General features: G+C 43.8%; 1 protein-coding gene across 1 annotated transcript in view; it reads right to left on the minus strand.

The window, feature by feature from the left end:
• LOC110509402 (neuroligin-2) overlaps positions 1 to 21,010 on the minus strand; it is an 89,976-nt gene that overhangs the window by 9,535 nt on the left and 59,431 nt on the right. Inside the window, exons 5-7 of the mRNA XM_036967505.2 lie at positions 11,022 to 11,207; positions 6,150 to 6,415; positions 5,800 to 5,953 (exon numbers count right to left, since the gene is read on the minus strand). Coding sequence (XP_036823400.1) covers positions 5,800 to 5,953; positions 6,150 to 6,415; positions 11,022 to 11,207 — 606 coding nt within the window. The remainder of the gene's footprint in view (positions 1 to 5,799; positions 5,954 to 6,149; positions 6,416 to 11,021; positions 11,208 to 21,010) is intronic.

The following is a 21,010-nucleotide window of genomic DNA, read 5'->3' on the forward strand; positions in this document are numbered from 1 at the left end:
TCACATTGTAAGATTTTTAATGAATTTATTTGCAAATTATGGTGGAAAATAAGTATTTGGTCAATAACAAAAGTTTCTCAATACTTTGTTATATACCCTTTGTTGGCAATGACAGAGGTCAAACGTTTTCTGTAAGTCTTCAAAAGGGTTTCACACACTGTTGCTGGTATTTTGGCCCATTCCTCCATGCAGATCTCCTCTAGAGCAGTGATGTTTTGGGGCTGTTGCTGGGCAACACGGACTTTCAACTCCCTCCAAAGATTTTCTATGGGGTTGAGATCTGGAGACTGGCTAGGCCACTCCAGGACCTTGAAATGCTTCTTACGAAGCCACTCCTTCGTTGCCCGGGCGGTGTGTTTGGGATCATTGTCATGCTGAAAGACCCAGCCACGTTTCATCTTCAATGCCCTTGCTGATGGAAGGAGGTTTTCACTCAAAATCTCACGATACATGGCCCCATTCATTCTTTCCTTTACGCGGATCAGTCGTCCTGGTCCCTTTGCAGAAAAACAGCCCCAAAGCATGATGTTTCCACCCCCATGCTTCACAGTAGGTATGGTGTTCTTTGGATGCAACTCAGCATTCTTTGTCCTCCAAACACGACGAGTTTAGTTTTTACCAAAACGTTCTATTTTGGTTTCATCTGACCATATGACATTCTCCCAATCTTCTTCTGGATCAAATGCTCTCTAGCAAACTTCAGATGGGCCTGGACATGTACTGGCTTAAGCAAGGGGACACGTCTGGCACTGCAGGATTTGAGTCCCTGGCGGCGTAGTGTGTTACTGATGGTAGGCTTTGTTACTTTGGTCCCAGCTCTCTGCAGGTCATTCACTAGGTCCCCCCGTGTGGTTCTGGGATTTTTGCTCACTGTTCTTGTGATCATTTTGACCACACGGGGTGAGATCTTTGCCTTGAGCCCCAGATCGAGGGAGATTATCAGTGGTCTTGTATGTCTTCCATTTCCTAATAATTGCTCCCACAGTTGATTTCTTCAAACCAAGCTGCTCACCTATTGCAGATTCAGTCTTCCCAGCCTGGTGCAGGTCTACAATGTTGTTTCTGGTGTCCTTTGACAGCTCTTTGGTCTTGGCCATAGTGGAGTTTGGAGTGTGACTGTTTGAGGTTGTGGACAGGTGTCTTTTATACTGATAACAAGTTCAAACAGGTGCCATTAATACAGGTAACGAGTGGAGGACAGAGGAGCCTCTTAAAGAAGAAGTTAGAGGTCTGTGAGAGCCAGAAATCTTGCTTGTTTGTAGGTGACCAAATACTTATTTTCCACCATAATTTGCAAATAAATTCATTAAAAATCCTACAATGTGATTTTCTTTTTTCTCATTTTGTCTGTCACAATTGGTGGTTGACTAAATACTTTTTTGCCCCACTGTAACTTCCACAAAGCTGTGAACAATCTGAGAGACAAGGAACATGAAATTCGACATACCAATTAGGATCTGGCAAAAAATACTTGAATCAGTCATAGAACCCATTGCCCTTTATGGTTGTGAGGTTTGGGGTCTGCTCATCAACCAAGAATTCACAAAATGGGAAAAACACCAAATTGAGACACTGCATGCAAAATTCTGCAAAAATATCCTCAGTAAAACGTAAAACACCAAATAATGCATGCAGAGCATAATTAGGCCGATATTCACTAATTATCAAAATTGAGAAAGGAGCCGTTAAACTCTACTATCACCTAAAAGGAAGCGATTTCCAAACCTTCCAAAACAAAGCCATCACCTACAGAGAAATGGACCTGGAGAAGAGACCGCTAAGCAAGCTGGTCCTGGGGCTCTGTTCACAAACACAAACAGACCCCACAGAGCCCCAGGACAGCAACACAATTAGACCCAACTAAATCATGAGAAAACAAAAAGATAATTACTTGACACATTGGAAAGAATTTACAAAGAAACTGAGCAAACGAAAATGCTATTTGGCCCTAAACAGAGAGTACACAGTGGAAGAATACCTGACCACTGTGACTGACCCAAAATGAAGGAAATCTTTGACTATGTACAGACTCAGTGAGCATAGTGTTGCTACTGAGAAAGGCTGCCGTGCACACTGTGCACAAAATGAGGTGGAAACTGAGCTGCACTTCCTAACCTCCTGCCAAATGTATGACCATACTAGAGACACATATTTCCCTCAGATTACACAGACCCACAAAGAATCGAAAACAAATCCAATTTTCATAAACTCCCATATCTACTGGGTGAAATACCACAGTGTGCCATCACAGCAGCAAGATTTGGGACCTGTTGCCACAAGAAAAGGGCAACCAGTGAAGAACAAACACCTTTGTAAATACAACCTATATTTCTGTTAATATATTTTCCATTTTGTACTTCAACTATTTGCATGTCATTACAACATAATATATTATTTTGGAACTTTTGTGAGTGTAATGTTACTGTTTATTATCTATTTAACTTGCTTTGGCAATGTAAACATATGTTTCCCATGTCAATAAAGCCCCCCTAGGCACAACTATGACAACATAACCAACAAAAACGGGTCACAACTCCTGCAGCTCTGTCGCACGCTGGGTATGTACATAGTCAACGGTAGGCTTCGAGGGGACTCCTATGGTAGGTACACCTATAGCTCATCTCTTGGCAGTAGTACTGTAGACTACTTTATCACTGACCTCAACCCAGAGTCTCTCAGAGCGTTCACAGTCAGCCCACTGACACCCCTATCAGACCACAGCAAAATCACAGTCTACTTAAACAGAGCAATACTCAATCATGAGGCATCAAAGCCAAAGGAACTGAGTAACATTAAGAAATGCTATAGATGGAAGGAATGCAGTTTGGAAACCTACCAAAAAACTATTAGGCAACAACAAATTCAATCCCTTTTAGACAATTTCCTGGGTAAAACGTTCCACTGTAATAGTGAAGGTGTAAACTTGGCAGTAGAAAATCTTAACAGTATATTTGACCTCTCAGCTTCCCTATCAAATCTAAAAATCTCAAATAGAAAACCGAAGAAAATTAACAATAATGACAAATGGTTTGATGAAGAATGCAAAAATCTAAGAAAGAAATTGAGAAACCTGTCCAACCAAAAACATAGAGACCCGGAAAACCTGAGTCTACGCCTTCACTATGGTGAATCACTAAAACAATACAGAAATACACTGCGGAAAAAGAAGGAACAGCATGTCAGAAATCAGCTCAATGCAATTGAAGAATCCATAGACTCTAACCACTTCTGGGAAAATTGGAAAACACTAAACAAACAACAACACGAAGAATTATCTATCCAAAATGGAGATGTATGGGTAAACCACTTCTCCAATCTTTTTGGCTCTATAACAAAGAATAAAGAGCAAAAACATATACATGATCAAATACAGATCTTAGAATCAACTATTAAAGACTACCAGAACCCACTGGATTCTCCAATTACATTGAATGAGTTACAGGACAAAATAAAAACCCTCCAACCCAAAAAGGCCTGTGGTGTTGATGGTATCCTCAATGAAATGATCAAATATACAGACAACAAATTCCAATTGGCTATACTAAAACTCTAACATCATACTTAGCTCTGGCATCTTCCCCAATATTTGGAACCAAGGACTGATCACCCCAATCCACAAAAGTGGAGACAAATTTGACCCCAATAACTACCGTGGAATATGTGTCAACAGTAACCTTGGGAAAATCCTCTGCATTATTATTAACAGCAGACTTGTACATTTCCTCAATGAAAACAATGTACTGAGCAAATGTCAAATTGGCTTTTTACCAAATTACCGTACAACAGACCATGTATTCACCCTGCACACCCTAATTGACAACCAAACAAACCAAAACAAAGGCAAAGTCTTCTCATGCTTTGTTGATTTCAAAAAAGCCTTCGACTCAATCTGGCATGAGGGTCTGCTATACAAACTGATGGAAAGTGGTGTTGGGGGTAAAACATACGACATTATAAAATCCATGTACACAAACAACAAGTGTGCGGTTAAAATTGGCAAAATACACACACATTTCTTCACACAGGGTCGTGGGGTTAGACAGGGATGCAGCTTAAGCCCCACCCTCTTCAACATATATATCAACGAATTGGCGCGGGCACTAGAAAAGTCTGCAGCACCCGGCCTCCCCCTGCTAGAATCCGAAGTCAAATGTCTGCTGTTTACCGATGATCTGGTGCTTCTGTCACCAACCAAGGAGGGCCTACAGCAGCACCTAGATCTTATGCACAGATTCTGTCAGACCTGGGCCCTGACAGTAAATCTCAGTAAGACCAAAATAATGGTGTTCCAAAAAAGGTCCAGTCACCAGGACCACAAATACAAATTCCATCTAGACACTGTTGCCCTAGAGCACACAAAAAACTATACATACCTTGGCCTAAACATCAGCGCCACAGGTAACTTCCACAAAGCTGTGAACGATCTGAGAGACAAGGCAAGAAGGGCATTCTATGCCATCAAAAGAAACATAAATTTCAACATACCAATTAGGATTTGGCTAAAAATACTTGAATCAGTCATAGAGCCCATTGCCCTTTATGGTTGTGAGGTCTGGGGTCCGCTCACCAACCAAGACTTCACAAAATGGGACAAACACCAAATTGAGACTTTGCACGCAGAATTCTGCAAAAATATCCTCTGTGTACAACGTAGAACACCAAATAATGCATGCAGAGCAGAATTAGGCCGATACCCACTAATTATCAAAATCCAGAAAAGAGCCGTTAAATTCTACAACCACCTAAAAGGAAGTGATTCACAAACCTTCCATAACAAAGCCATCACCTACAGAGAGATGAACCCGGAGAAGAGTCCCCTAAGCAAGCTGGTCCTGGGGCTCTGTTCACAAACACAAACACACCCTACAGAGCCCCAGGACAACAGCACAATTAGACCCAACCAAATCATGAGAAAACAAAAAGATAATTACTTGACACATTGGAAAGAATTAACAAAAAAACAGAGCAAACTAGAATGCTATTTGGCCCTAAACAGAGAGTACACAGCGGCAGAATACCTGACCACTGTGACTGACCCAAAATTAAGGAAAGCTTTGACTATGTACAGACAGTGAGCATAGCCTTGCTATTGAGAAAGGCCGCCGTAGGCAGACATGGCTCTCAAGAGAAGACAGGCTATGTGCTCACTGCCCACAAAATGAGGTGGAAACTGAGCTGCACTTCCTAACCTCCTGCCCAATGTATGACCATATTAGAGAGACATATTTCCCTCAGATTACACAGATCCACAAAGAATTCGAAAACAAATCCAAATTTGAAAAACTCCCATCTACTGGGTGAAATTCCACAGTGTGCCATCACAGCAGCAAGATTTTAACCATTTGTACATTGTTAAAACACTGTATATAATATGACATTTGTAATGTCTTTACTGTTTTGAAACCTCTGTATGTGTAATGTTTACTGTTAATTTTTGTTGTTTTTCACTTTATATGTTGTCTACCTCACTTGCTTTGGCAATGTTAACACATGTTTCCCATGCCAATAAAGCCCTGAGAGAGAGAGAGAGAGAGAGAGAGAGAGAGAGAGAGAGAGAGAAAGAGAGAGAGAGAAAGAGAGAGGAGACATAGAATCAGAGCAAGAGATAGATTAGAGAGTAACAAAAGATGGGGAGGTTAAGGAACAGAGAGCCCTTGAATAACCACCAATGAAATACTAAAGCATTGCAAAATAAAATATTTATCTATTATTAACACACGTAAGTGGAGCATTACTTCTGCTCCTGTGGGGGCGACAAATATGTTTGTGTGTATGAGAACATTTATAACAAACTCTCACCCTCAGGGTATCCATACAGGTTGTCCACAAAGTTGGAGATGGTGTAGTCAAAAGAGGCTGCAGAGATCCCATCATCCCCCTCACTGTCATCCACAAATTTCAGCCCTTCTCCCTGGTTCACTCCCAGCAGGATGTCATAGTTCAGGAACTCCCCCTGGTGGCAGCACACACACACAGCATCACAGAACATGGAGGTAGAAAAAGACACTGCGATAGAAACAGTAATAGCAGACGTTGCATAAAAATGCCAAATACATAAAAGACTGTGAGAAAGACAGATAGAAATATAGTTAAGAATAATTGAAAGACAGAATAGACATGTTGTTTTGGAGCTAGAGGCTGAGTCCGACCTGTTGCATGAGAATCTCAGGGTCGTCGGGCACCACGTCTCCATCCACCACTGGGCCGAAGGCGATATGATATCTGGCCGGCTGGATGTCCTGGTCCACCAGCTCCCTGAAGGTTTTCCTCCTCAGACACTCCACCAGGTCGCCTGTGTCCCCGTAGCTGCAGCCTACCTTCTTAGCCAGGATCTGGGTGTACATGAGGGGTCGGTAGTTGACCGACCAGCTGGAGATGGCTGAGCCACTCTGGGCTATGGCTCTCTGGAACAGACCTGGGGGTCACAATAGGGTCAGAGGACTCAGATCCCTGAGTGTATAATAGATACAGGGCACTGTACTGTCTGTATCTAGAGAAAGTATCACTCTCTCCATTTACGCTGTCTTTTCATCCCTCTGACACACTCACTAGCTTCTCACGAGGCCTTCAAGGCACTACAGAGAGAGTGCTTTAATGATGCATGCATCAGAGGAGGAGCCGTGGCACCGTGAAGTATTACATATGGAGGGAGCACTGGTCCAGATATGCTGCCTCTCACCCCAGCCCCACTAAATCACTGTAAACATTAGGCTTGCCAAATCCACTGGTTCTCTCACATCACATACGGAGGCAGGCCGGCACACAAAATGGCGACAGGCCGGCACACAGCTGTGTTGGTGTTTCCACTGACTGGTGGCTGTGTTGAATGCAGAGAGGGAGAGGGAGAGGGAGAGAGAGAGGGAGAGGGAGAGCGAAAGCGCGGGTAGAGAGAGGAGAGTACTGCTGCACTGTTATGTAAAGTGCCTTGTTGTCCCCCTGTTTTCATCTGCAGATTCTGTCATTAATAATTAAGACCCCCTTCGCCCCATTCCATCCCCCATCCTCTGCATGTGCCACCTCCCCCGCTCCTCTCCCTGTGAAATCAATTAAGACTCGTCTCAGCTGCAGCTCAAGTTCTGTGCTCAGCTCTGCTCTCTCCTACTCACAGACAGACACATCCATATTGACAGGCCTCGTTATAGTGCTCTCTCTCTCACAGACAGACAGACACACACACACATCCATATTAACTCAGTCCAAAGTGCTCACTCATACACCAGTCACTTTCTCACATACACAAACGGAGATTCATATTCTACACCGTAGAATCTACAATCAGATTTCCTATACCGAAGTCAAATTAATTATGTTGTAATTTGCATATTGATCTGATTCAACGAACCTATTCTATATGTGGCTCAATCTCAGATAATCCATATTGGCCTAAAGTTCTATCCCATAATACTCTACCTACCTCATTGATATTCATACATTATCCTAGGGTTCAATGACATACTACCTTGTTACTCAGTTAGACACTATGGAACTGAGGCAAGAGAAACATTTGTCCTTAAAGGCCCGATGCAGTCAAAATTCAGTTTTCCTATGTTTTGTATCACATTGTACAACAGCTGATGAAACTAACACTATATAAGTGTAAAGAAAATTGAGCAGTGTTATTTCCCAAAAGTTTCTGGTTGAAAATACAATCTAAATAGGACCTTCTAATCAGCCTGTTCGCATGGGCGAGAGTTTCGGCTGGCCTCGTGACATCAACAGTTGGTAAATTGGTTAATAGACCAATAACAAAGAGAGATCCAAACCATACTGCCAATAACAGCTAGTTTTAAGTTAACCTCCCCACTCAGACCACTCCCAGACAAAAAAAATGTTTCTGAAAAAGCTATTTTTGCCAATTTAAAAGGAAAACTATTATAGTAAGGTACTGCATTGTTACCCAGAAATGATATGATATCGATATAAAAAATGGCTGCATTGGGCCTTTAAATACACCTCTCTGGGTTTCCATTTTTAACACATACCTGAATGGTAGGTAAAACATGTTGAATAGTGCAATCGTGTTGATGATTGAAGTGGTAATATGATGATTATGATGGCAGGAATACTGGCGATTGTTGTCGTAGATGATGATATTGCTGTTTTTGTAGATGACTGTTTATTTATTTACTTGTTTTTTCTTTAACCTTTATTTAACTAGACAAGTCAGTTAAGAACAAATTCTTACTCACCCCGGGCCAAACCCGGGCAACGCTGGGCCAATTCTGTGCCGCCCTATAGGACTCCCAACCATGGCCGGATGTGATACAGCCTGGATTCCAACCAGGGATTGTAGTGAAGCCTCTTGCACTGAGATTCAGTGCCTTAGATTGCTGTGCCACTCGGGAGCCCAAAATGACATTAAAAAAAAATGTACATTTTTTTTCTCCCCAATTTCGTGAAATCAGTTGGTAGATACAGTCTTGTCCCATAGCTGAAACTCCCGTACGCAGTGGCGGATATAGGTATAGGCGACATGGGCAGCCGCCCAGGGCGGCACGGGGAGCCCGCACAAAAAAAGCCGGAATGGTGACATTTGCACGATCGGTTTTCTATTGCTCATTTGCACTTCTTGTCAATGATATCATGTCACCGTGTGGGATTGTAGGTCAATTAACCTTGTCGGGGTGTGCGCCCTGATTCTAGTTTGTGAGCTAGGCAGGCTACTGCCTGGGAAGGTCTCCCACTCAGAAGTACGAGATGGGGAGGGGGCGGGGGTAGGTTAACCTCAGGTCTCCCCACTGGAAGCCAGAGGTAGGGGGAGCGGGGGAATCTATCAAATAGCGCACCTCTAATTTTGTACAGTATAATGAAATTAGTCAAATCAGTCACACTATGAAATGCTACCAACTAAACCACAATTCATTCATAACACTGTGAATATATAGCTTGGTTTGTGCGAAATTAAGAATAATATACAACCAGTCTGCACACCACCAAGGTGAATGGGTTTAGTCTTGACTCTTGGTTGACAGTGTTGGGGGATGAGTAATGTATTGATGCTTGAGTGCAGGGAGAGGCGAAGGTCGAGAGCTGTGTGTTCTCAGATACACAACCCTGCCAAGCCGCACTGCTTCTTGACACAATGCTTACTTAACCCGGAAGCCAGCCACATCAATGTGTCGGAGGAAACACCATACACCTGGCGACCGTGTCAGCGTGCATTACGCCCAGCCCACTACAAGAGTCGCTAGAGCGTGTCGGGACAAGAACATCCCTGCCAGCCAAACCCTCCCCTAACCCGGACGACGCTGGGCCAATTGTGCGCCGCCTCATGGGTCTCCTGGTTGCCTGGGATCAAACCAGGATCTGTAGTGACGCAGCTAGCACCTCTGCGCCACTCGAGAGGCCCCTGACTATCATGTTTGATGATGTTGGCGATGATGACTCTTATGTTGTTGATGATAATCACTAAAATGATGATGACTGTTCCCAGATAGCACATTTGGTTCTTTGGAAGTTGTGGGAACGTATGTTTTTGGTTTCGGGAACGAACCTATATGCTTCCTGACCAGAAAAACGTAATTAAAAAAAAAAAGTTCTGAGAATAGAAGTGAAAATATGTCAGTTTTGGGTTGCAGGGAGGTTCTGAGAATGTTTTACTCTAGTTCCTTGAATGTTTTCCTATAAGGTTTTATTAATGCTCTGAGAACAGAAATGATAGGTTATTTGATGTTTTTTTAATAAGTTCCTTAAAACTTTCACTGAATGTTTTCAATAAGACTTTGAATAGCACTGCTAGCTTATTTTGGGTTCACTTTTTTGAACTCCAGGACACACGGAAATTCATTTCCTATAATACTCTGTTCTCTATTCATGGAATTAGTCCACTGTGCCGCCAGGATGGAGCTATCATGTAATGTTTTTCATTCAATCTGTTCATTTTAGTCTATTAAAACAGACCCCATTTCAAAGGAAACAAACACTCATTAAGATCGGGTGAGGCCAATTAGTGGGTGAGGCCAATTAGTGGGCATGGCCAACACACCTGAGAACATTTAACAAGATCGAGGATAGAGAGTTTTGTTGATGCTGAGTATGGAATGTAAATGTTTTTAACATTACTAAAGTTCTCTTGTTTTTTTTGGAACGTTATCTTAACATGCTTTTTAAATAATACTCTTGGAATGTTCTATGAACGTTACTAAAGTTTCATGTTTAAAAAAAAAATGTTTTCTTAATGTTCTTGGAACAATTTGAGAACATGACCATAAATAGAACCATGAGGAAACCTGTAGGAAACGTTATGCTGAAGTACTGAAATTCCCACAGAAGAAGGTTTCTCAACATTCTCTGAACTATTTGAGAACATTCCCAATGTCAAACCAGTTGGAGAACCTTCCTAGAACATTACCAAAATGTTAATGAAATGTAACCATGTTTGAACTTTTAGGAAACATTCTGTAAAAGTAATGAAAGAAGAAAATAATGTTTTTTTGTCAAGTTCCTTAATTGTGCTGAGAATGTTCCAAAGCCAAGCAACTATTCTGCACCGTTCCCAAAAGGTTGTGGGAAGGTTGTATGCAAAATAACCATAGGACAACTACACGCTCACCAGGCTCTAAGAAACATATGGTTCTCAGAACATTATGTGCTATTGCAGGGTTCTACAACCCTGTTCCTGGAGAGCTACCATTCTGAACAGGGTTGGAGTGAAAACATAGAGGAGGGTAGCTCTTCGTGAACAGGGTTGGAGTGGAGTGAAAACGTAGAGGAGGGTAGCTCTCCATGAACAGGGTTAGAGAGCCCTGTGCTAGTGTTACGGTGTTGCTTCCGTCCCTCTCCTCGCCCCAACGTGGGCTCCAACCAGGGACCCAACGAACACATCAACAACTACATCCCACGAAGCATCGTTACCTATCGCTCCACAGAAGTCGCGGTCCTTGCAGTGCAAGGGAAACAATTACTTCAAGGTCTCTGAGTGACGTCACCGATTGAAATCCCACTAGCGCGCACTGCTAACTAGCAAGCCATTTCACACCGGCTACACTAGCTGGGTTATGAATATGACGACAGGTCCTTACCCTCGGAGTGGTGGGAGAGAATGAGCAGATTGACACAGGAGGCTCCAGCCCCGGAGCCAAAGATGGTGATCCTCTCTGGGTCTCCTCCAAAGTGGCCAATGTTCTCATTGAGCCAGCGCAGAGCCTGGATCTGGTCCAACAGACCATAGTTCCCCTTGGCTGACTGGTCCCCGGTACTCAGAAACCCTGCAGGACAGAGAGGGGTGCATGGAGGGAGGGATTGAAGGTAGACGGATGGTATTTGAGTGGAGAGGCAGCACAATGGAAAGACAGAGAAGGGAAGAGTGATTTGAGGAGTGAGAGGGGTACACAAGGATGATAAGATGACAGAGAGGAAATATTGATGAGAGGAAAGTGACCAGAATGAGAAAGAGGAATACATGAAAAGGCATGGAGAGAAAGAGGATGAGGGTTGGTTGAAGAAGAGGGAGAGAAGAGGGAGAGAAGAAAATATTATTATGTTTTGCATCTTTTTATGTCCTCCACAAGCAAAGATGGCCGCAGCGTCAAGTGACAGTGGCCTGGGTGTTTACGAGGCTGCAGCTCGTTAGCAGCCTCAAGTGCTTTAACAGAAACTTTGCCAAATTAGTCAAGCACTGTATTATCTGATAAAGGCAATGGCACTCATTTTTAACACCTATGTCGTTAAATGAACGCAGCAAAGAGAGCTCGTTAGGAAAGAGGAGAGGCACTGTAAACACACTCATAGACACGCACACACACACACACACACACACACACACACACACACACACACACACACACACACACACTGGCAAAAACAGAATACATAAAAACCATCTAAAATGTGTTATAACGTCATTATCTGTGTTGAACAGCTAATGGGTGTTGCTGGTGTTTTCAAATGTACATAAATCTGGCCATATATTACCTATTACTCGTTACCTTACAGTATTACTTTGTGTGGAAAGCACACATCATATTACTAGTTACATTACTTTGCGTTACTTTCATGAAAACAATCTCAAAATCTTACCGTTTGTTTGACTGACTGAGGGAGCAAGGCGAGCCATGCGCTCTCTAAATAAGATAGGCTACTTACTAATTCAGGTTTGATCACTAGTTCCTCCTTTCATCTGTGGCGCTGCTTTGCTGTGCTGGTCTACAAGTGCTGCACTATATATGGGCTGCTTAATTAGCTGTATATTCGGTAAGGCAAAAATCTGTTAATTCAAAATCTTTCTCTCGAACCGCCATTTCCGGTTCTGGACTGCACGTACATGGACCCATAAAGACGTATAGAGGGCACACTTGTCACTAGAAGGGAAAGCCCTCTATAGGCTTTGCGATCACAGAAGTGTTCAATGGCAAAGATCAGAGGAGCGCCCTTTATACATTTCTATGGACAGCAGCAGTCTTGACATTTCTCCAAACAACCTTTCTTCGCTTGCTTGAGAACTCAATTGGAAACAAGTCGAGATTGATTTGATTTGATTTGAAACACACACCCGACTGTTTGACTAAGTAACAATAATAATAAATTACCCAGTATTAACCAATTAGAAAAAGTACCGCGTTATTTTACTCTGTTACTCGTAAAAGTAATTTGATTACGTAACGCATTATCCCAACACTGCTCAATTCAAATTTCAGCAATCTTCAAGTTATAGATTTGGAGTTTCAATTGGGAATTGAATTATTGGAATTTACCTAACATTGGAATTGACAGGAATGGAATTATCTCTGAATTTAAAGACTGGCCCGGAATTTGAATTAAATTAAATGGAATTTATAGGGAGAAGGAATGGACTTTGAATTCAATTTGTGGAATTAACCCCAACCCTGCTGGGAGCAGAGCATCACTCTGTTATCTGTGGGTCTGAGGCCTAGCTACTGCTTTACGATACAGAGACACACTCATCTGTCTGTCTGTCTGTCTCTCTCTTGGTCTGTCTGTCTTGTTGCCTGCCTGCCTGCCTGCCTGCCTGCCTGCCTGCCTGCCTGCCTGCCTGCCTGCCTGCCTGCCTGCCTGCCTGCCATTTATCTGTTGGTTAATTGGTGGTTTGGACTTAATAGTTACTGCATGGGTGGATTGCAAACAATGCCAGCCGTGATTAATACCTGTGGTACTGATATGCTACAACTGTACGAGAAGTGGAACACGACAAAGCCACTACATGTCAACTGACGTGTTAGACATGACTTCATGAAAATGGAAATGATATGAAGGGCATTCTGTGAATGGTGATTATACATGTTTTTCTGAGGAGTTGTATCTCCAGTGTTTTGTATTATTCCGTGCATAATGACCTTCACAGGCAGATAAAATGGATCATGATGTGTCAGTAACAGAATCCTTGCTAAGAGTGTTGTGTAATTGATTGTCCTTGAAAAGAGAATGCCATCCTGGCTCCATGGTTCCACACCATGTAGGTCAAGGCAAACACCCCTCCAGGAGGTGCATTACAAGGAGAGGCCTGGGGAGAGGCCTGGGGAGAGGCCTGGGGAGAGGCCTGGGGAGAGGCCTGGGGAGAGGTCTGGGGAGAGGTCTGGGGAGAGGCCTGGGGAGAGGCCTGGGGAGAGGTCTGGGGAGAGGCCTGGGGAGAGGCCTGGGGAGAGGCCTGGGGAGAGGCCTGGGGAGAGGTCTGGGGAGAGGTCTGGGGAGAGGCCTGGGGAGAGGCCTGGGGAGAGGTCTGGGGAGAGGCCTGGGGAGAGGCCTGGGGAGAGGCCTGGGGAGAGGTCTGGGGAGAGGCCTGGGGAAAGACAGAGGGACAGAGACATAGGCCATGCAGCCATTCACTCATCCACTGCTGCTTAACTACCCCCAGTGGCACAGTCAAAGAAAAGAGACCAAAATAGGACTGAAAACAACAGCAATCTGACCTCTAAACCCTGAGCTTTGAGCGAGAGAGTGAGAAAGCAAGAGAGAGAGGAGGGAAAGAGAAAGAGAGAATGAGAGAGAGCAAAAGAGTCAGGAGAGAGAGAGCTAGAGAGTCAGGAGAGAGAGAGCTAGAGAGTCAGGAGAGAGAGAGCTAGAGAGCGAGAGGAGGGGATTAAACAGATCAAGATGTACAGGGACATCAAGATAAAGATCTAGATTAGTGAGTTCACTCACTGGGCGGTCCTCATCCACTGGCCTCACTAAATGGTCACCCGGTGATTGGACAGTTGATAGAGTGATGACAGAGTGGTGTCTCAGTGTGATAATGGTTTGGATCATGGTGGTTAGGGGCAGGGTCTCAGTGACCTTACGACCTCTGAACTGTGACCCGTACTACTGGCCAGAGCCAGAGGCGTGAAGATGTGTCCTATCTCATAGCAGCTGTGGTGAGCTGTCTGCCTGCCTCTGTTGCCTGGCAACCAGCCAGAACTACAGTCACAGAGATCTGGGCACACTCTGGCACGACACACATACACAGACTTAAAGTCAGACACACTCGCATGCTCACATGACCTCTTCCCCATTCTATTTGATAGGATAGGAGGGAGAGGGGAAATATTTAAGATAAATCAGACAGGTTTTTTCAGTCTTTTCCTCTTTCAATCAATTCAATTCAATTTGCTTTATTGGCATGACGTAACAATGTACAATATTGCCAAAGCTTACTTAAATCAATCTCTCGCTCAGTCTTTTTCTCCAATCTCTCTCTCAATCTCTCTTGCCTTTTTATCTTTCAATCTCTCTCTCTCAATCTCTCTGTCTCTCTGTCTCTCTGTCTAGAATAGAATTCTAGTTTGCTCAGTTTTTTGGTTAATTCTTTCCAATGTGTCAAGTAATTCTCTTTTTGTTCTCTCTCTCTCTCTCACTCTCTCTCTCTCGCTCAATAAGTTTTCTTTTCGATACTTTTCCTGTCTGCTGAGTTGGGCCTCGTGCTTCCTTTAGCGCTGAGAGCAGCAGATTACAAGGCCAAACTCATGCATATTCTACACTCGCTTTAGGTAACGGCCAAGGAAATGTGAAGAGAGTCTTCAACCTCGGAGAGAGAGAGGAGGAGGGATATGGTGGAGAGAAATAAATGAATGGGAGGATAAAGTGCACTAGATTGAGGGTTATTTGAGCTCTGTAAGCATCCACCAGACAGCTCTTCATGGAACACCGCCCCTCCTGCCTCTGGAACCGTAGCAATACAATATCACACCGATATTTAGGACGGTTCTTTACAATATTTACAACAATGGGAGTAATCAGTGTAATATTGTGAAAGATTGATATTTCATCACGGGAGACGGTTTTAAAACATTATCATTAATTCATTGTAGCTGCATATCTTTATTGTAATGGACACCTTGATAATCATACAGACCTTGTATGTGGGGGATTGAACCTTTGTATTTGAGATGAATTCTGTGTTCTAATCATGAATTATGAGCTATGAGTAACACACACGTTCTCTCTCTCTCTCTACTTCTCTCTACCTCTCTCTCTCTACCTCTCTCTCCTCTCTCTAACTCTCTCTCTACCTCTCTCCCTACCTCTCTCTCTCTCTCTCTCTCTCTCTCTCTACACCTCTCTCTACTTCTCTCCCTACCTCTCTCCCTACCTCTCTCTAACTCTCTCCCTACCTCTCTCTCTTTCTCTCTACCTCTCTCTCTAACTCTCTCTCTAACTCTCTCCATACCTCTCTCTCTAACTCACTCCCTACCTCTCTCTCTCTCTCTCTCTCTCTCTACCTCTCTCTCTCTCCCTCTACCTCTCTCTACCTCTCTCTCTCTCTCTCTCTCTCTACCTCTCTCTCCCTACCTCTCTCTCTCTCTACCTCTCTCTCTAACTCTCTCTCTAGTCTCTCTCTACCCCTCTCCCTCTCTCTCCCTACCTCTCTCCCTACCTCTCTCTCTAACTCTCTCCCTACCTCTCTCTCTCTAACTCTCTCCCTACCTCTCTCTCTCTCTCTCTCTCTAATTCTCTCCCTACCTCTCTCTCTAATTCTCTCCCTACCTCTCTCTCTCCCTACCTCTCTCTCTCTCTCTCTCTCTCTACCTCTCTCTCTAACTCTCTAACTCTCTCCCTACCTCTCTCTCTAACTCTCTCCCTACCTCTCTCCCTAACTCTCTCCCTACCTCTCTCCCTACCTCTCTCTCTAACTCTCTCTCTAAAGCTCTCTAACTCTCTCCCTAACTCTCTCTCTAACTCCCTCCCTACCTCTCTCTCTAACTCTCTCCCTACCTCTCTCTCTAACTCTCTCCCTACCTCTCTCTCTAACTCTCTCTCGACCTCTCTCTCTAACTCTCTCCCTACCTCTCTTTCTAACTCTCTCTCTACCTGAACAGGTGACTGGTGGAGCAGTTGGCTGAGTGGAGTCAGTGCTGTGAGAGCCAATTAGGACTAATGATATTGTTGGGATGTGTTTTTCTCCACTACAGATGCTCAGTAAAAGCTTGTTCTATTCACTGATCCAAGGTGAGTGTGTGTGTGTGTGTGTGTGTGTGTGTGTGTGTGTGTGTGTGTGTGTGTGTGTGTGTGTGTGTGTGTGTGTGTGTGTGTGTGTGTGTCCAGCCACTCAGGTGTGTAGAGTCAGAGTATAGGAGATAGCTAGCCTGCTGTGTGAGTGAACAGGCCCCTACAGACCTAGAGTCTCAGACAGGAACAGGACAATTATCAGGAAGTCACTGAACAAACACATCTATGAATACATGACTAGGTGAATAGAGAGCTATACCCAGAGAGGAGAGGAGGAGAGGAAGAAGGGTGTTATGGAATGGAAAGAGGGCCAAAAAGCAAAGAAAAGGGGGATATGAAAGGCGATGGATACAAGGAAAGCATTACTGTAGATTTAGTAAATTATTCAAATGAGCCTTTCAAGATGGAGAGTAATGGACAGATGGGAGGAAGACAGAGACAGGGATGTTACACTTCTACAAAAACATCAATCAAATTCAATCACATTTATTTTTACATCAGCAGTTGTCACAAAGTCTACCCACATGTATGTAGAAGCACAGCGGAAAAGCTCCCTAGAAAGGCAGGTACATAGGAAGAAACCTAGAGAGGAACCAGGCTCGGGGGCATTGGCGGTTCTAGCTTGTATGGCTCCCTGCGGAACCCCCCCCCCCAAAAAAAGCACCATTCTGCACTAACTGTAATATTTTGTCAGACATTTAGAACTTCACAAATAAATAATCATAACATTTAAAATGATATAAATATAAAAATACAGTATATACCAACATAAGACTTACTTATTTTTGATATCTATTAAAGACAAATAGAAAAACATTTGTTGAATGTTGATCTGGCACTCGAGCATCAATACATTACTCATCCCCCAACACTGTCAACCAAGAGTCAATACTACATTACTCATCCCCCAACACTGTCAACCAAGAGTCAATACTACATTACTCATCCCCCAACACTGTCAACCAAGAGTCAAGACTAAACCAATTCACCTTGGTGGTGTGCAGACTGGTTTTATAGTATTCTTAACCATTTCACACAAACCAGAAAAAATGCAACAATATGTCTGTGAAACTATATATTCACAGTACTATGAATGAATTCTGGTTTACTTGGTAGCATTTTGTTGTGTGACTGATTTGACTAATTGTATTAGTACTATACAAAGTTAGAGGTGCGCTATTTGATGGTGTTAGGTGCTTATTTTTCAGAGTAAATAACCCACGGACACTAGAGAAGCTTTAACTAAGTTTATTCTTCCCAAAGGTTCTGTACAGCTGAAAACAGACAGCTAAACATTTCAGAGTTTATATGCATCCTACTTAAGACACTGCCCTTTCTCTCCAATCCTTACATTTTATGTCTCTACAGGAAGCTAATAAAGAGGGTAACAGGATTCCAAACATTTATTACTCTCTTAAGAGAATCTGTCCTCACCTCCTGACCTCAACCCTTCTTTCATCTAATACACAGATGTCCATCTGTCTCCCCTGTATCAACACATCGCTCTCCTCTCCTCCATCAAACACATTCCAAAGCCTTCTTCTTTCTTCTAAGAACCATTAACTTCTAACAGAACCCAGTCTCTTTCATTTCCTATCATTCATTTAATATCTCAATGTTCAAAGTTTAGCCAATTCCAACAATAGATTCCCCCGTTCCTCCTACCTCAGGCTATCAGTGGGGAGACCTGAGGTCAACCTACCCCCGCCCCCCTCCCCATCTCGCACTTCTGAGTGGGAGACCTTCCCAGGCAGCAGCCCACCTAGCTCACAAACTAGAGCTACAAGGTTAATTGACCCACAGTCCCACACGGTGACATGATATCATTGACATGACGTGCAAATGAGCGATAGAAACCGATCGTGTAAATGTCACCATTCCGATATTTTGTGTGCGGGCGACCCGTACCGCCCCCCGACAAGATGCCGCCCCGGGCGGCTGCCCATGCCGCCTATACCTAAATCCGCCACTGCGTAAAGGGGGGAGGCCAGTCCTCTTCTGGCTGTGCAGGGTATTGATTATAAGAGTACATGGCCATCTAGGCCAGATTGTTCTCCTCCTAATGCACATCTCATTAGTGTGAGGGAACCAATCTATTATAGAGAAAAGGTCAATAAGAGACAGATACAGATGTAGGATCTTAATTTGAGCCAGTTCACTACAGAAGGAAAATAATCCTGCAGCAAAAGGAAATGTGAGTTATCATGTGGATTATAATTAATGGACATTTTTGTAGGGGATGAAATATTTTTTTCCTAAAGTCTAAAATGTCATAGTGGAAATAACACATTTCAGAAGCCTTTTTAAACCTCAAATACACTACAAGTTTAAAATTTCCTGCAACATTGTGATCAAATTAAGATCCTATATCTATAGTATATACACCGAGTATACAAACATTAAGAACAGCCGCTCTTTCCATGACACAGACTGACCAGGTTCAGGGTCTACAGACGATCACGGATTACAAAAAGAAAACTTGCCCCGTCGCTGACATCGACGTCTTGCTTCTAGACAAATTAAACAACTTTTTTGTGTGCTTTGAGGACAATACAGTGCCACCGATGCGGCCCGCTACCAAAGAATGTGGGCTCTCCTTCTCCGTGGTCGACGTGACTAAAACATTTAAACGTGTTAACCCTCGCAAGGCCGCTGGCCCAGGCGTCCTCAGAACATGCGCAGACCAGCTGGCTGGTGTGTTTACGGACATATTCAATCATTCCCTATACCTGTCTGCTGTTCCCACATGCTTCAAGATGGCCACTATTGTTTCTGCTCCCAAGAAAGCCAAGGGCATTGAACTAAATGACTATCGCCCCGTAGTACTCACTTCTGTCATCATGAAGTGCTTTGAGACTAGTCAAGGATCATATCACCTCTACCTTACCTGTCACCCTAGACCCACTTCAATTTGCTTACCGCCCCAATAGGTCCACAGATGATGTAATCACCATCACACTGCCCTAACCCATCTGGACTAGAGGAATACCTACGTAAGAATGGTGTTCATTGACTACAGCTCAGCATTCAACACCATAGTACCCTCCAAACTCATCATTAAGCTTGAGTCCCTGGGTCTTGACCCCACCCTGTGAAACTGTGTCCTGGACATCCTGACAGGCCACCCCCAGGTGGTGAAGGTAGGAAACAACATATCCACCCTGATCCTCAACACTGGGGCCCCACAAGGGTGCGTGCTCAGCCCCTCCTGTACTCCCTGTTCACAACCACTGCGTGGTCATGCATGCCTCCAACACAATCAGCAAGTTTGCAGACAACACAACAGTGGTAGGCTTGATCACCAACAACGACAAGACAGCCTACAGGGAGAAGGTGAGGGCCCAATGTCAGCAAAACAAAAGAGATGCTTGTGGACTTCAGGAAACAGCAAAGGGAGCACCCCCTTATCCACATCGACAGGACAGCAGTGGAGAAGGTGGGAACTTTTAAGGTCCTCGGTGTACATATCACCGACAAACTGAAATGGTCCACCCACACAGACAGCGTGGTGGAGAAGGCGCAACAGCGCCTCTTCAACCTCAGGAGGCTGAAAAAATATGTCACTGAAAACCCTCACTAACTTTTACAGGTGCACAATCGAGGGCATCCTTTTGGGGTGTATCACCGCCTGGTACGGCAACTGCACCGCCCACAACCGCAGGGCTCTCCAGAGGGTGGTGCGGTCTGTACAACCCATTACCGGGGGCAAACTACCTGCCTTCCAGGACACATACAACACCCGATGTCATAGGAAGGCAAAAAAGATCATCAAGGACAATAACCACCACTGTCTGTTCACCTTGCTTCCATCCAGAAGGCGAGGTCAGTACAGGTGCATCAAAGCTGGGACAGAGAGATTGAAAAACAGCTTCTATCTCAAGGCTATCTGATTGTTAAACAGCCATCACTAGCACAGAGGCGGCTGCCTACCTACAGACTTGATATCATTGGCCACTTTAATAAATGGAACATTGGCCACTTTAATAATGCCACTTTAAGAATGTTTACATATCTCACATTACTTATATCATATGTATATACTGTATACTACACTATCTATTCTATACTATCTATTGCATCTTAGCCACTCTGTCACTACTCATCCATATATTTTATACTTATATATTCTCATCCCATTCCTTTACTAGATTGTGTGTATTAGGTTTTGTTGTGGAATTTGTTAGATATGACCTGTTAGATACTGCTGCACTGTCAGATCTAGAAGCATAAGCACTTCACTACACTCACAATAACATCTGCTAACCATGCGTATGTGACCAATAAAATTTGATTTGATTTAGGTGCCAGGCGCACCAGTTTGTGTCAAGAACAGCAACGCGGCTGGGTTTTTCACGCTCAACAGTTTCCCGTGTGTATCAAGAATGGTCCACCAGCCAAAGGACATCCAGCCAACTTGACACAACTGTGGGAAGCACTGGAGTCAACATTGGGGTGCAACTCAATATTAGAAAGGTATTCTTAATTATTCTTTATTATACTCAGTGTACAGAAGAGTAGGACAGATACATAAACATACATATCGATATAGAGACAGAGGGAAGAACACCGGGAAATGGAGAGACAGCCTTCAAAGCTACAGCAGGTGGGGGCAGATGAGAAGAAGGGAAAA

Source organism: Oncorhynchus mykiss, chromosome 29, assembly GCF_057628025.1.
Source record: "Oncorhynchus mykiss isolate SJ-2025 chromosome 29, ASM5762802v1, whole genome shotgun sequence".
Lineage (NCBI taxonomy): Eukaryota > Metazoa > Chordata > Actinopteri > Salmoniformes > Salmonidae > Oncorhynchus > Oncorhynchus mykiss.